General features: G+C 34.5%; 1 protein-coding gene across 1 annotated transcript in view; it reads left to right on the forward strand.

The window, feature by feature from the left end:
* The window catches only part of LOC103604310 (suppressor of G2 allele of SKP1 homolog), a gene marked incomplete at its 3' end in the record, with an annotated part of 31,660 nt that overhangs the window by 11,475 nt on the left and 5,563 nt on the right, over nucleotides 1–14,622 (forward strand). The window contains exons 5-9 of the mRNA XM_008588876.1: nucleotides 1,063–1,116; nucleotides 1,526–1,542; nucleotides 3,832–3,866; nucleotides 5,432–5,528; nucleotides 6,565–6,672. Coding sequence (XP_008587098.1) covers nucleotides 1,063–1,116; nucleotides 1,526–1,542; nucleotides 3,832–3,866; nucleotides 5,432–5,528; nucleotides 6,565–6,672 — 311 coding nt within the window. The remainder of the gene's footprint in view (nucleotides 1–1,062; nucleotides 1,117–1,525; nucleotides 1,543–3,831; nucleotides 3,867–5,431; nucleotides 5,529–6,564; nucleotides 6,673–14,622) is intronic.

Genomic DNA, 14,622 nt, shown 5'->3' on the forward strand with positions numbered 1-14,622 from the left:
ATCTTTAAACTTAATTTCAGGAAAAATTTAGGTTAAACTGTTAGGCTTCCACTTTTAATCAGACGGGGTAAAAAATTTGTAACTCAGAATATTATGTTTTTTCCTCTGTTGAATGGTAGGAAGCTTGGTTTTATTTAGTGATTATTTAGGTTATTCAAGTCTAGGACTTTGAAACAATAATTCCTCACTAGAATGTTGTGTGTGTGTGTGTGTGTGTGTGTGTGTGTGTGTGGTGTGTGAGAGAGAGTGTATTTAAAATTTTTATTAAAGCCTGTGTAGTTGAATTTCTTTTATAAATTAGTGAACTGGAAAATTTTAAGGAATTTTTAATTGCTTTTTATTTTTCACATGAATCTTACCTGTAGTTAGCTTGAATTTGTAAGCACTTATTTAGAATACATTTAATATTTTTCTTAACATGTTTTTCTGTGCACTGTGAGTTTATATGTAATCGTTATTTGGGATCTTCAGAAGTTAATAATTTTTTTTTGTACACATTTACATTGTTTTCTGTAAATATATAAAGACATGTCTTAGTGTTGGTAGGAAAGGCATGGTAACTAGTAAAGCCACTGAGAGAATAGTAGGCAGAACAGGTAGCTGCACTGAAGGGTAAACTGAGGCTGGGAGAGGCTTTAGGACCTCAACCCAGCTGCCAGTTATCACGCCAGATACCACCCTAATTGTTGGCATGTTAGGAATCAGATTCTGGTCTGATTTTGTTGTGTGAAAGGAAGCTCCTTTAAGAGCAGGGGGGTGAGGGGAAAGGTAGATTATCTGTATCTGGAAAACTGGTAAGATTGTAGTTAAAACTAATTTTTTTTTAAATCAAAAATTTTCAGGATGAACAACCAATGTTAAACCTATGGTATATTTTCAGCTATAATATTAGAGTTGCTATAAGCTCTGTTAGGGTAGGTGTTTTTGTCTGTTATATTCTTTGCTGAATCCCCAGTACCTCAAACTGTGCCCAGGACGTAGTAGTTATTCAGTAAATATTTGCTGAATGAATATGCTGAGTTGTGCAGATGAATGATGTTATAGTCAGTTTTTTCTTTCTAGGTGCAGATGCTGATTTCATTGTCTGGATTAAAAGGTGTCAGGAAGCTCAGAATGGTAAATATGTTATGTGGATTTCCCATGGTCTTTCAATTTAAAAAGAAGTAAACATTTGAAATTTTTTGGTTTAAGCAAATTTATTTTTAATTTTATAATTTATGATTTATGTAGTACACATTTCCTTAGATATAGGTTTCCAAAAGATACACTGATTTTTGCATAGTTTCTTATGTTGAAAGGGAGATTAGGATGGATTTGCTTTGCAATACTATCATGGTATTACTAGTAAGAAATTACTAAGGAGTGTAAAATGACTCCAGGATGCAAAATTAAGCCACTTTCCTTTATTTGAAATATATGGAGAATTGTCTTGCTTAATCTGTGTTTGTGCCATAGAAATCATCTATGTAACTTTACCTATACATGTACCGTTATCTGAAAATGCATCCTTTTTGTCTTTTAATAGGATCGGAATCTGAGGGGGTAAGTTCAAAGTTTTCGTCCTTTATGTTTTAACATAATTATACTAAATTTCAAGTACCAAATACATTTAAGACAGGACTCAGGATGAGCTATCTCATTTAAATATTAAGCAATTCCATTTAAATAGTTTTTTTTTTTTCCTTTTTGTCTTTTTTCATGTCCGGTGACGGATCGCAACCATCAGTGTCACGCCCGCCGGACCGGGACTGGCAACGGGATTGCAACCCTGGGTGCTGCGCCCGCACCTCGCTCAGCCAGTGAGCGGGAACCGGTCTGTATGTGGGATCCGAACCCTCGGCGGGAGCGCCGCCACACTCCCAAGTGGTGCACTGTAGCAGTGCGCCACTGGGCCGGCCCTTAAATAGTTTTTTTAGTAACTGAACTAAAATTATTTTTTCGTGAAATATAGAAATTTGTAGTCATGAAAATTATTGGGACTTTTAAAAATGAATTTAGTGTGTTGTTGATTTGTTATGTTTTAGTACGTATGGGCAGGATGATTATTTCTTTACTAAAAAGTCATTACATTTATTTAGGTTAAACAGTTGAAATCACTTGTAGGTTTTTTTTATGGTAGGTTGAGACTTTACAAAGGTTAAGTAAAATTGGAAATGTTTATTTCTAATTCGGTGTTACATTTGTTTTGGACATGAAGATCTTCGAGTCTTTTCAGTTATTAAACATTTACATCTTTGTCTTCTAAAATTACATTGTTGCATTGAGAAAGTCAAGTATTTGCTGAGATTTCTTCTTGTGTAAACGAGGCTAACAAGGCTAATCTACTTAAGGCAGGTTGTTGTGAGCTTCAGGCAATGTATGTGCATATGTAGTGACTGGGGATTTGAACTTCTCCCAGAGTGAACCCTGTCCAGCTATCCCTATACCTCCGTGCTTGCCCATATTCCTAGGGGTGGGGAATGGACTGGAGGAGGTGTTTCAAAGTTGGCTTCCTTCTTCACCTGCTAGGAGAGTTTGGAACTAGGCCCGAAAACAACAGAATGGCATTTGGATGACAATGAAAAGACTTTGTCCAGTAACACACACAAGTTGTGTAGCCTTAGTGCATTTTGTCACTGCTGTGGTTTAGTCTAGTTTTATCTCGATACTAGGATGAACTGGAATAATCTGTTCTAATCAGTATCTCCGCTTAATATGATCTAGATTCAGGTATTTCTCAATCTTTAACACTGGAGGGTAATTCTGAGTTAGACTCAGATCTCTAGAGTGGTTTTACTTATTTCTTTGCTGCAAACCCCATCTCTTCCCTTCTCTAAGGGACAGCTTAGAGGCCGTCTATGACCCAAGACAAGTTCTTTACATGTACATAGTCTTAACTGGCACACATGTAGTTTAGGAAAGTATGTATGGATTGGTCAAGAATCACTTTGTTTATTGATGGACAGTGTACCAAGGTACTTCAAAAAGTTCTTGGAAAAATGGAATTAAAAGATAATGGGAGGGCTGGCCCGGTGGCGCACTGCTATAGTGCGCCGCTTGGGAAGTGCGGCGGCGCTCCCGCCGAGGGTTCGGATCCCACATACAGACCGGTTCCCGCTCACTGGCTGAGCGAGGCGTGGGAGCAGCGCCTAGGGTTGCAGCCGCTCACTGGCTGAGCGAGGCGCGGGAGCAGCGCCGAGGGTTGCAGTCCCGTTGCCGGTCCTGGTCCGGTACGGGGGCGACACAGGGTTGCGATCCGTTGCCGGACACAGAAAAAGACAAAAAAAGGAAAAAAAAAAAAAAAAGATAATGTGATTCTTTTCATGAATTTTTTGTAGTACCCTTGTTTGTATGTTGCAGAAGCTCGAAATTGAGTAAGATGTTATTAGGAAGCCACCACAGCAATGTTTCTTTATAAGTTTCCAGAGCAATGTTTTACATCATGGTTAAGCCTGAAGGTTATATTCTATTTTTTAAAAATGTTTTTTAAAATGTTAATGTTATTTTCATTTTAGGGAGTTACTGAGTCTTAGAACTGGACACTTCGTATAAGTAAACTTTTCCAGTCATACCTTTAGAAGTTTTCTGTTTAAACTTCTTTTATTTCAGAAGAAAAATATTTTTTAAAATTGAAACTAATAAAATTATAAAAATGTAGAACATCGTAATTTTTTTTATAAAGACTAGTATTATCTAACAATTATAGTTACCCATGCTGTTTTTGAAGAAAGTTTTTATGTAGTTATTCCATATCAAAATAACTATAGTGTTGGGTAAATTACTAATAAGTGTATTTTAATATACAGTTGCTAAACTGACTTGTAAAACTCTCTTTTAACTTGCCAAAATCAGTCTGCATCCCAACAGACTCATCAGTCAAAAATCAAGTAAGTGTTTCTTTTTCATAAAACAGTGCATGATAAATATGTCTAGAGGGGGAAATAAAACACCTATATTTCATAAGTAAGCAAGTCTTTACCATGCGTTTTTAAGTGTTTCTTAGTTTGTTTTTTAAAGTTGTTATAGCCTTGTGAAAAACTAATTTATAATGCTGATTACTGATCACTATTGGTGTTTATACTTAAGTTAAATTCAAATCAGTTCTCATGTTTAAAGTTGCTTCACCTGATTCCATATTATGTCACCTTTGCATATATTAAGGAGAGCCTGTTTTCCAGTTAAATTGATGTTAGTACACAGGTGAATAAGTTAGTAGTAGTCTTGACAGAATCGTTACTTGCCCTGCCTTTTACATTTGGAGTAAGTTTTTCATAGAACATTATGCATGAAAGTTAATATTGCTGAGGGCAGCAATTACAATAACGAGTAAGCAACTAGCAGGTCTTTGACTTTACTTTTAATTATTCCTTAGCTAAGTGTGACAACTTGTATTCTTTGGACTGTAACAGAAAGAAACACAAGGCATTAATCTGGAGTTTGGCATCCTCACTGAATTTCAAAGAGAAACTGAGATTCTTAAAGTTCATTTCCTTTAATCAAGGTGCTTTTTGACATAATTACCTAAAATGGCTTGGAAATGTTAAAACAATTTATTGTTCTTTTTGGGGACATACAGGATGAAATTCTGAATACTTAGTAGACAAGGAACTTTGACTTGCCCGGGTGCCAGCAGCAGGTGTAGGGCACATAAACATCAAATAATAATAATCATGGTGTTTGGAGCATATAATAATCCAACATTGATTTAATAAATACACTGTGTAGCAGGCAATGTGCTCGGTCCTGGGAATGTAATATAGTGGCGGAATAGATAAATAGCTTTTTAGCCTGATTTGAAAGTGAGGATTCCTATGTTTTTAGAGATTTCAGTGCAAAAGGTACACATAATTAGAATCTCTAAACACACTAGTTTCTCACCTACTTTGAGAATGACGGTAGGTATTGTATACAATGTTCTTTCTCCCTGTGCTCAAGCACTGTTTGCTGAGCCATCTTCAGTTAAGAGAGTTTGTAGTGTTGACTCAGGCTGACCTGGGTCCAGTGCACCAGTGCCACTGACTGGCTGATTGCTTCACCTTTCTCAGCTTAAGTTTTGTCATCTGTAAAACAGGAATAGAAGTGTTTACTTCATCTTAGTATTTGGTTCAAATGAGAGTGTAAAACTATTGATGGTGTGTAGCTGTTAGTTGTTTAGAATGAACTTTATCTTTAATATTAGCTTAAGCAGAATAGTATTAGAGAGATAAGTTAGAAAATCATGTAGGTATTTAAGTTTACTGGAAAGGTTAGGGCATCATGTACCTTACTGTTTTTTTCCATTAGCAGATCATAGAAAATTAGTTATAAAATTGTTTCTGTCAATCAACAGCTGCTTTGCTCTTTTACTCCTCAAGGTGGTGCTCTTGTTGTTTATCAGACTAGTTTTTATTTTGACACTACTTTTAAGAAAATATAAGTGCTGTTTTAAGTTTTTTTCTTTTTTTTTTAATAGGTATGACTGGTATCAAACGGAATCTCAAGTAATCATTACACTTATGATCAAGAATGTTCAGAAGAATGATGTAAATGTGGAATTTTCAGAAAAAGAGGTTATTAATCTTTGAACCATTTTTATATTCAGATTAAATACTACTATTGCAAATTTGGCATATTGCAGAATAGTCTGTAGCAGTTTATTAGATATATGCCATTTATTCCTGAGATAATGTGGAAAATGCTGAATAAAAGCCAGTGTTGCTTTTCAGTTTGAGTCATTTTAAGTTTTGTGATAAGAATATGTATGCTGTAGATTATAGCTGCATGTGCGTTGTTTTCATTAGATTTAGAATTAAAAACAGAACTTGGTTGACTTTAGTAAGATGTGGTTTGGTTACACTTGTATGGTATACTTCATGACGAAGGTCTCGTTATGTGTTGTATGACTTATACATGTCTTAGGATTTACTAACCATATTAAATGAGTCCAACTTAATAACTTGGTTTTTTTTTTTTTTTCCCTTTTTGTCTTTTTTACTGACCGGTAATGGGATCGCAACCCTCGGTGTCGCGCCCGTACCAGGATAACTTGGTTTTTTTTTTTTTCCCTTTTTGTCTTTTTTACTGACCGGTAATGGGATCGCAACCCTCGGTGTCGCGCCCGTACCAGGATAACTTGGTTTTTTTTTTTTTCCCTTTTTGTCTTTTTTACTGACCGGTAATGGGATCGCAACCCTCGGTGTCGCGCCCGTACCGGGATAACTTGGTTTTTTAACATTTAGTAGAGAAGTAGTGATTTAAGAGAGGTAGTGGTAGAACTATGTTTTGCACATGAATAGTTTCTTTTTGTTGTACTATGTGATTTTTCTCTTATATATTGTGTTTTCTTGAGATTTAAATGTTTAATATGTATGATAAATATATGATATTATGAAACATTATTTTCTGCTATTTAATTAAGTATATGAGAATTCACATGAAGGATACTAGATTTAAAAAAAGGATTATTTTGAATTTCTTAAATCTGATATTCTATATAAAGCTTCTAAAATAATCAGCATTACTAAAGTTCTATAAATATTCAGTTTAAGTATTTTACACTTCAGTATAGAAGTTTACAAAATGTGATGCTAATTTTGTGTTTATTAGTTGTCTGCTTTGGTGAAACTTCCTTCTGGAGAGGATTACAGCTTGAAACTGAGACTTCTTCATTGTATAATACCAGAACAGAGCACATTTAAAGTACTTTCAACAAAAGTAAGACAATTGAAAAGAGTTGTCACACAATTCCTTGAATGTTTTAAGACAAGTGAACAGATATGATGTGGGGGGGAGGAGAGAGGAAAAGGGGGGAAGAGGGACGGGTTAAAGGGTCATGAAAATCAACTACAATGTTTATTGAGAAGTTAAAATAAAAAATAAAAATAAGTTGTCACTAGTAATATTTTCAAAATATAGAAATACTGGTGAACTAATCACCCATGTGGTAGTAAGTTTGTAGATTCTTTCAATCACATATCTTTAAATTAAAAGGGACAGGTAAATAAGAATGATAATTTGAGTATCAGAGCTTTTTAATCCCCCAAGTTCTAGTACAGTGAAGTGTAAAAAATCCGCTTTAGCTTGTGTGGTACTTATGTACTTAGTAAGATAGGTATAATACGTTTCAATAAAGAGGTTTTTTAAAAAGGATAGAGTAATCATCCTCTCTTTAAGATTTGATACTGAAATTGTCTTTTCTGTTGAACATATCAGTTTGGTCAGTTTTGATGTACAAATACTTTTCTCACCCTACCTCATACAGTTCAAAATATGAACTATAAAACTACCGTAAAGGTGAATCTACTTCTTGGTTTTTTTGTTTTTAATTAAGCTGAATTTTAGGTTACTTTATTATGAGGAAATAATGTATAATTTAAATTACAGTTTGAGTAACTATATGATTTTTAGATTTCTTTATATTTTCAAAAGGAAGTAAAATGTACAATAGGATTAATATTCAGAGAATATTTAAATGTCAATCAAAAGATGTATCTAGTAGTATAATTTGTAGGAAAAATACTGAACTGAAAATCAAAAAATCTGACTCTGGCTCTCTGCTTGCCAGAGAATTTAATGAATTTAGTCTAGTCACAAAATGATTATAGGTCTAAATTTGCAGCATCTGTAAAATGAGGGATATGACTAAATGAGCTCTGAAACCTTTTTAGCTGTGTGAAGGTATATGATAAATGAGTTCATGGGAATGAATGATATGGGTAGACTTTTTCCATTATTACACCTTTTTTATACACAGGTCCTGCAACATACTATGTTATTAATGTGAAGTTTCCTATCATGGAGCAAGAGCCAGGATCAGGGTTGGTCTGTGTCATGAAGAATGGTAACTGGGACTATAAGAAAGATGATGTCAGCTGCAGAGGGTTGGAGTACGAATTGTGAAGTAAAGTAGTAGTTTTTTGCATCTAGTTAAAAAGGATCTGCTCATTTACTTATTTACTTGAAGATTACCAAGAACAAACTTGATTAATTATGAGGCGCATGTGTGAAACAGATCTGCTTGGGACATAGGGAGTGAGAAAAGGGATGAAATCTTATCAGAGTTTTAGTCTGTCACTGGCTCTATCCACATTATGTAGAATTCGTTTAATGAAGGAATTTTGAGTAATGAAGCACAAAACTCTAGGTGGGTTTCAGAGGGAGACAGGTCAGAAAATTATGAGTTTGGTATTTTTCTGTATATTTCTATCAAGAGATTGTTAATACATGTCCACTTGAAGTTATTTAAATGTAAATTGATTGTGGATAGATGACAAATGACTTAAGAACTTGTATTACTCAGCGACTCCATATACATGCAGAAAAGAGTACCTTGGTAAATACACAAATTTGTGTGGCTAAGCACTGTCATCTCTTTTTCTTTTTCTTTTTTAAGGAATTTATTTTTTGATTGAGAAGTATTGATTGTACATGTTTATAGGGTACAGAAATATATTTTAATACATGTATATGTATGATGATCAAATCAGGGTAATTAGCTTATTAATCATTGTAAAACTATCATTTCTTTGTAATGTGAATGTTTGATCTCTCTTCTAGCCTTTTGATAACATACAATAAATTACTGTTAATTACAGATGCCTAGCACTACTATGTACCACTAGACCTTATTTTTCTTATCTAGCCGTAGTTTTTTTTTTTTTGTCTTTTTTCGTGTCCGGCAATGGATCGCAACTCTCAGTGTCGCGCCCGTACCGGACCGGGACCGGCAACGGGATTGCAACCCTTGGTGCCGTGCCCACCCCTCGCTCAGCCAGTGAGCGGGAACTGGTCTGTATGTGGGATCCGAACCCTCGGCGGGAGCGCCGCCACACTCCCAAGCGGCGCACTGTAGCAGTGCGCCACCGGGCCGGCCCATCTAGCCGTAGTTTTGTGTTCCTTAGCCAACATCTGTGTCCCCCCTTTCCCTTCTCAGCCACTAAGTAAGTACAATTCTACTCTCTACTTCTAAAAGTTCAGCTATTTTTTAGCTCCCTCATGAGTGAGAACATGTGTATATCTTTCTGTGCCTGACTTATTTCACTTAACATAGTGTCTCCCAGGCTTATCCATGTTGCTGCAAATGACAAGATTTCATTCTTTTTAGTGGCTTAGTATTTATTTCATTGCTTATATATACCACATTTTCTTTATCTGCTCATCTGTCAGTGGACACCTAGGTTGATTCCATATCTTGGATATTGTGAATAATGGTGTTGCCATAAAAATGGGAGTTGTTATCTCTTATTCTTTATAATCTTTCAAATCTTGTGTTTGATTTTAACCATTCCTCAACCCGCTTTACTGTGTTCTCAATTTGCCTATTTTTGCCCCTTTCCCCATTCTTTAAATGCTACATAACCACTTTTCTTCCTTGTATAGTAGTTTGTTTATATATATACATTTTATTTCCCTTGTTCTCAGGAAGTCTTTTTTTTTTCTTTTTGGCTTCTTAAATTTTTATTTTTATTTTATTATTTTTATTGAATCATAATTGATTATACATATTTTGGGGGTTCAATGTTGACATATGTTGATCAAATCAATATCACTAGTATATATATTGTTACAAATTGTACTTATTCTTTGTGCCCCTTGTTCAATCTCTCCCTATCCCCCCTCCCTCCCCACTCCCACCACTGATAACCCTAGATATCTTCTCTCCCTCTGAAAGAGTAATGGTTACTCTGTTGATTTGGTGCCTAGATGATCTGTCCAATGCTGAGAGGTGTGTTCAGGTCCCTCAACATTATCATAGAGTAGGTGCTTCTTCTGTCACTCTGGAATGGGCACATCCTCTTCTTTTCTTTGGTCTCTTCTGGTGACTCTCCTTGTGTCAGTGCACTCCAGTGGCTGGTGGACCATCTGCATGGTGGTTGTGATGTCTAGCCACTTTCGTGGCAGCCGTGGTTACTATGGTGGCTATGGGTAAACCATGGAATCTCCATATTATGTATATCACTTTGTTACACTACTAACTTTATTTATTTTTTAGACTACTATTTTTTTGTGTGTGCCTTGCAGATACAGGGACAGGTTACTAACTTTTAAACTATCTTATGGGAAACAAATTGAAAGAATTTTTCTTAGTGATATCTTAAGGAAAATAAAGGATGAAATCTTTGAATTCTTTTTTCATACAGCAGAGGGGGACAATGTTAAAATACTGAAAATAAAGTCTCTGGGTTACTGGGCTTATTTAATGATGACACAGAGGGAAAGAACTGAAATAAGTTGATTTTCATGTATTCAAATGTCTTGAATTTATTTTCATATTCAGATGTCTTGAATCTGTGTGTGAATTGAGAACAGGATGCATTTTGCTTAAGAGAATCTGCTTAAAATTAGAGATTCTGTAAAATCTGTGGTTTAAAAGGGCTGTTTCTTTGTTTTTGAGAATCCTATTTTTTACCCCCACCTTTGAGGCTCAACGAATGTTTAGTATCCATTTATAGCTATCGGTTTAGTATTAGTAATTTGAGTGAAATATAATTTGTAATGAAAATAGGAAGAGGTAGAATCCTTAAATTAATGAAATAGCATTTCTTAACTAAATATTTCACAATGTAATATCTAATACGTCTTTCTAAACCAGAATTCATATTTTTTCAGTATCTTTGATATTTCTACCTTTAACTGAATACTGGCTTTCATATCATCCTATTAATGCATTTTTTTTTTTTAAAAATTAAGAAACTGTAGTGTCTTTTGTTTCATCTTGTTAATTTTTATGACAGTATTCTCTGGTCACAATCTCAGGATTGTGACTTCAGTGGCAGCTGTACTGTGAAATTTTCATTTTATAGATTAATAGCAATTTCTTTTAAGAATTAAAATTCTCAATACTTTGGGGTAAATTTGCCCTTGTGGAATTGTTCTCATATTCCTACTTTTAGTCAAAGTAATTTTTCTGTTTTATACAATATAAAATATGAAGGGCTGGACTCATGCAAAATAAAAATTCGTATTTTTACTTACAAAATAGCCCCCTTCTCCTTTCTTCACCCACTAAAATTTGAGAAGTTTTAGAGTGAATTCCTTAGTATTCATAGGCAAATATGAAGGTACTTTAAAAGTTCATGAAAAGTCATATTATCTTTTAATTTTGTTTTTCCATGAATTTTTCAAAGTACCCTTGTATGTATATGTAGAAGAATACCAGGGATAATGTAATAGAATAGGGATGTCTGGGTGTGATGCTACTGCTTATCTGAATGCATAGGTGTGGGATTTTTTCATTGTTTTGTCGTCTTAATTGCTGATATCCACAATTTGTAGATCGTGGAATGAATGTACTCTTACTGTCTCTTCTATTAATGTATATTTATATATTTTTAGGAGAAGGCTTTTACTGTGCATACTATCTTTAGCTATCTTTTAAACTTAGCCATATATTATGGGTATTTTTATCATGCCCTTAAATATCATATAGCAAAGTATTTCATTGTATGCATGTACTGTAGATTATTTAGCCAGTCTTATATTGTTTGACCTGTGGAGAATTGTAATAGCTAAGTGTTTGACTGCTTTATCACATGCTAGGTACTATGCTAAGTATTATCTTATATAGTTCTCACAGTTACTGCATGGTTTTGCATTCTTTTCATACATGGTCTTGGTTAATACTAAAAACCCTAATGAAGTAGATCCTATTCCCATCTTATAGGAGAATCTGAGGCTCACTGAGATTAAGTTTTACATCCAATAAAAGGCATCTATTTGTGACTCTTCTCTTTCTAATTACATAGCCAATTATTTTTGTCTTGTTCTCAACCCCTGCTTATTTCTGAAGTAAGAAGTACAAATTTTAGTTGATAAAAGCACTTCCTGCGAGTTATTTTGTCTCTTGGCTTCCTTATCTCTAAAATATGGACATTAATCTCCTATTATAGGGTGATTCTGTTGAGATGATATATGTGAAGCACTTAGCACAAAGGGTATGTAATGAGTGCTCAATAAAAGTTACTACTACTGTCATTATTATTATTTTATCCTGATCATTGAGTTTTTTAATCTGGATATAAAAGTAATAAATGCTTATCATAGCATATAATAGAAAATTTGGAAAAGTATAAAGGAGTTGAGAAAGTAATCACTCTTGACTAACCATTAATGACATTTTAGCATACTTGCTTCTGGATAACTAGATTATTTCTCAGTACCTAGGTCTCACTATGTATGACACATACTGGAATTTTTTCTTTATGGGAATGTCTCTTCTGATTAATTACTTCAAGAAGAACAGAGGCTGTGTCCTTATGTACCAACACACTGCCTGGCTCAGAGTAGGCACTCAGTAAATATTTGAATCGAGCTGTTAGAGGTATGGGGAAGACTCTTCAGTTCTTCCCCATTCATTACCATTTTTTGACATTTCAAAAAATGACTATAAAATGATTTGAGTGTAAAACTAAGGGAGATAGATATATCAGTCTGGCCTCAGGAAGACTGAGCTACCACTGTACTATTGGACATAGGGGTTTGATACAGCAATTAAATATGCTGAGAGCTAAGTAAGAGAACTTTGGGAAAGCTGCATTCTGAAGATCAGGGGAACAATTATTTAATGACTACAGCCTTGAAGCATATGGTTCTCACAAGTATGCCAGTAAACTGCCACAGGTCTTTAGTCTTTGGGAAAAATCCCTTCACCATCAGTCTGTAGTGGTAAGTGGGATCTTAACACATCTTAAGGCGGTGTCTGGATGCTAGGACTGCTTAGCAGTAATGGCCTCTCTTTAAGTCTTAAGTTCCTTTCATTGGAAAAAATTAAACTCTGCTGTGCAGAGGAGACCTTAGGGGTAGATGATAGTACATGCATTGAGAACTGAAGATCCAGCAGAAGGGATTCTTATAATAACCCGGGAATACTGCTTTGGCACATTATGGCACCTTGACAGCCTTCGTTGTGTGTATGAGAGCAACATTCAAGCAAACTACTGAAGTTTTAAGTTAACTTTTAAAGTATTTTTGATTTAAATGAAAATAGAATGGCTTATTAATGGTTGTAATAAAAGTCTCTGAAATTGGATTGGTGGTAATTCTAGAAGTATCTGCCAGAATCATCAACTTAAAACTGTTTTAAAAAGCACGTACAAGTATCAAAGGTGAAGTAGCTGTAAAGAGGAATTCATAGAAAATTAGCACCACCACCCCCCACCCCCCTTTTTAGAATGCTGCTCTAAGTGGTTTATTATATACAGCTATTTTAATGAATGGGTTAAATGTAATTCCCAGTTCAGGTCAGCTTGTCTCAGTTGAAACAGGTTTACTAAGAGCTTTGACTTTGGCTGTATAAAGGCCTCTTTGTTCATATTGCACAATTATTCATGTTATAGTGGCTTTCAGTAGATGTGAATGCTAATCTGTGCTGCTTCTCATGTGATACAAGGAACTTTTATATAGACAGTGTATACATAGTCAGGAGTATAAAGTGTGAATGTAGGGTGTCCTGTGGCTGAGTTTAGTATGGTGATGTATACAGTGCTTTTCAGGCCCCCATTTCCAAATGAGTTGAAAATTAAAGTAGCAAGATGGAGTTTTTTTAGGATAATATTAATAGCACTTTTCAGTAACTTGCTGTGTTGTTTATGTATACAGTGCTTTTCAGGCCCCCATTTCCAAATGAGTTGAAAATTAAAGTAGCAAGATGTAGTTTTTTTAGGATAATATTAATAGCACTTTTCAGTAACTTGCTGTGTTGTTTCTGGCTATTGGATTTCTGTCCCTTTTTGATAAATATCCCAGCAGTGACAACTTAAAATAACCAGAGTACTATTGCTTAATACACATGAGAAAATATTGGTGGTATTTTACTTTATAAAAATCAATCAGTTTACTTCAGGGAATTCTAGAGATTCTCATAAAATATTTGTTTTTATTTATTTAGAATTTAAACATGTAAATTACATTAAAGATACTATGCTCTTTGCCCTTGCCCTAATGATATGTGTTTCATGTTTTTCTTTTGTATAAAACAATTGTTTGTTACATTTTTATGCTCCTAAATTAAATAAAAGTAAACACACAGGACCACATACCCTGCATACCATCACTTCATGTCTGATTAAAAATATTGTCAGGTTTCTCTGTTAGTGCTTTGTTTTAAGGTGTTTTTAAAGTGCAAATTTTGAGGGTTCTTTTGCTAAATGCAGGTGATAGAACGATAACCAGGAATTACTAATTTAAATGAGTCATCTGATGTAAACAAGTCAAAGAACCAAGGGGTGAATAGACCTCTCTTTTTGTTAAATCTGTCTTTTGATGTTTTTCTTTCTATTTATGAAAGTAATGATCCTTTTTATAGAAAAAAATTAGAATATAAAATTCTAATTTTATTCTTACTTTAGTTTGCACAGTAGTGTTTATTACCGTGCTTGATATTTGCACTAAAAGTGCTGATTTTTGCCAGGTTAACAATGGGGTTTAGGGCATTATTTGAATAAGGAAAACAAAACGTAGATATAAGTGCTATGTGAGTATGTGTTAAAGTTAAGGGTAGACTGTAAGGGACCAGTTTGATTAGAGAGTAAAAGGTGCTATTAGGATGCTATTAACTCTTCATTTTAATAAGTGAACTTAGTTTAGCATTCAAAGCTCTGTATAATCTGCCTTGTACTTCTTTTTCCATCTGTACTTTTCACTGCTCTGGCATAAGTCCTAGACTTG

The sequence above is a fragment of the Galeopterus variegatus genome, unplaced genomic scaffold (genome assembly GCF_000696425.1).
Source record: "Galeopterus variegatus unplaced genomic scaffold, G_variegatus-3.0.2 Scaffold5079, whole genome shotgun sequence".
NCBI lineage: Eukaryota > Metazoa > Chordata > Mammalia > Dermoptera > Cynocephalidae > Galeopterus > Galeopterus variegatus.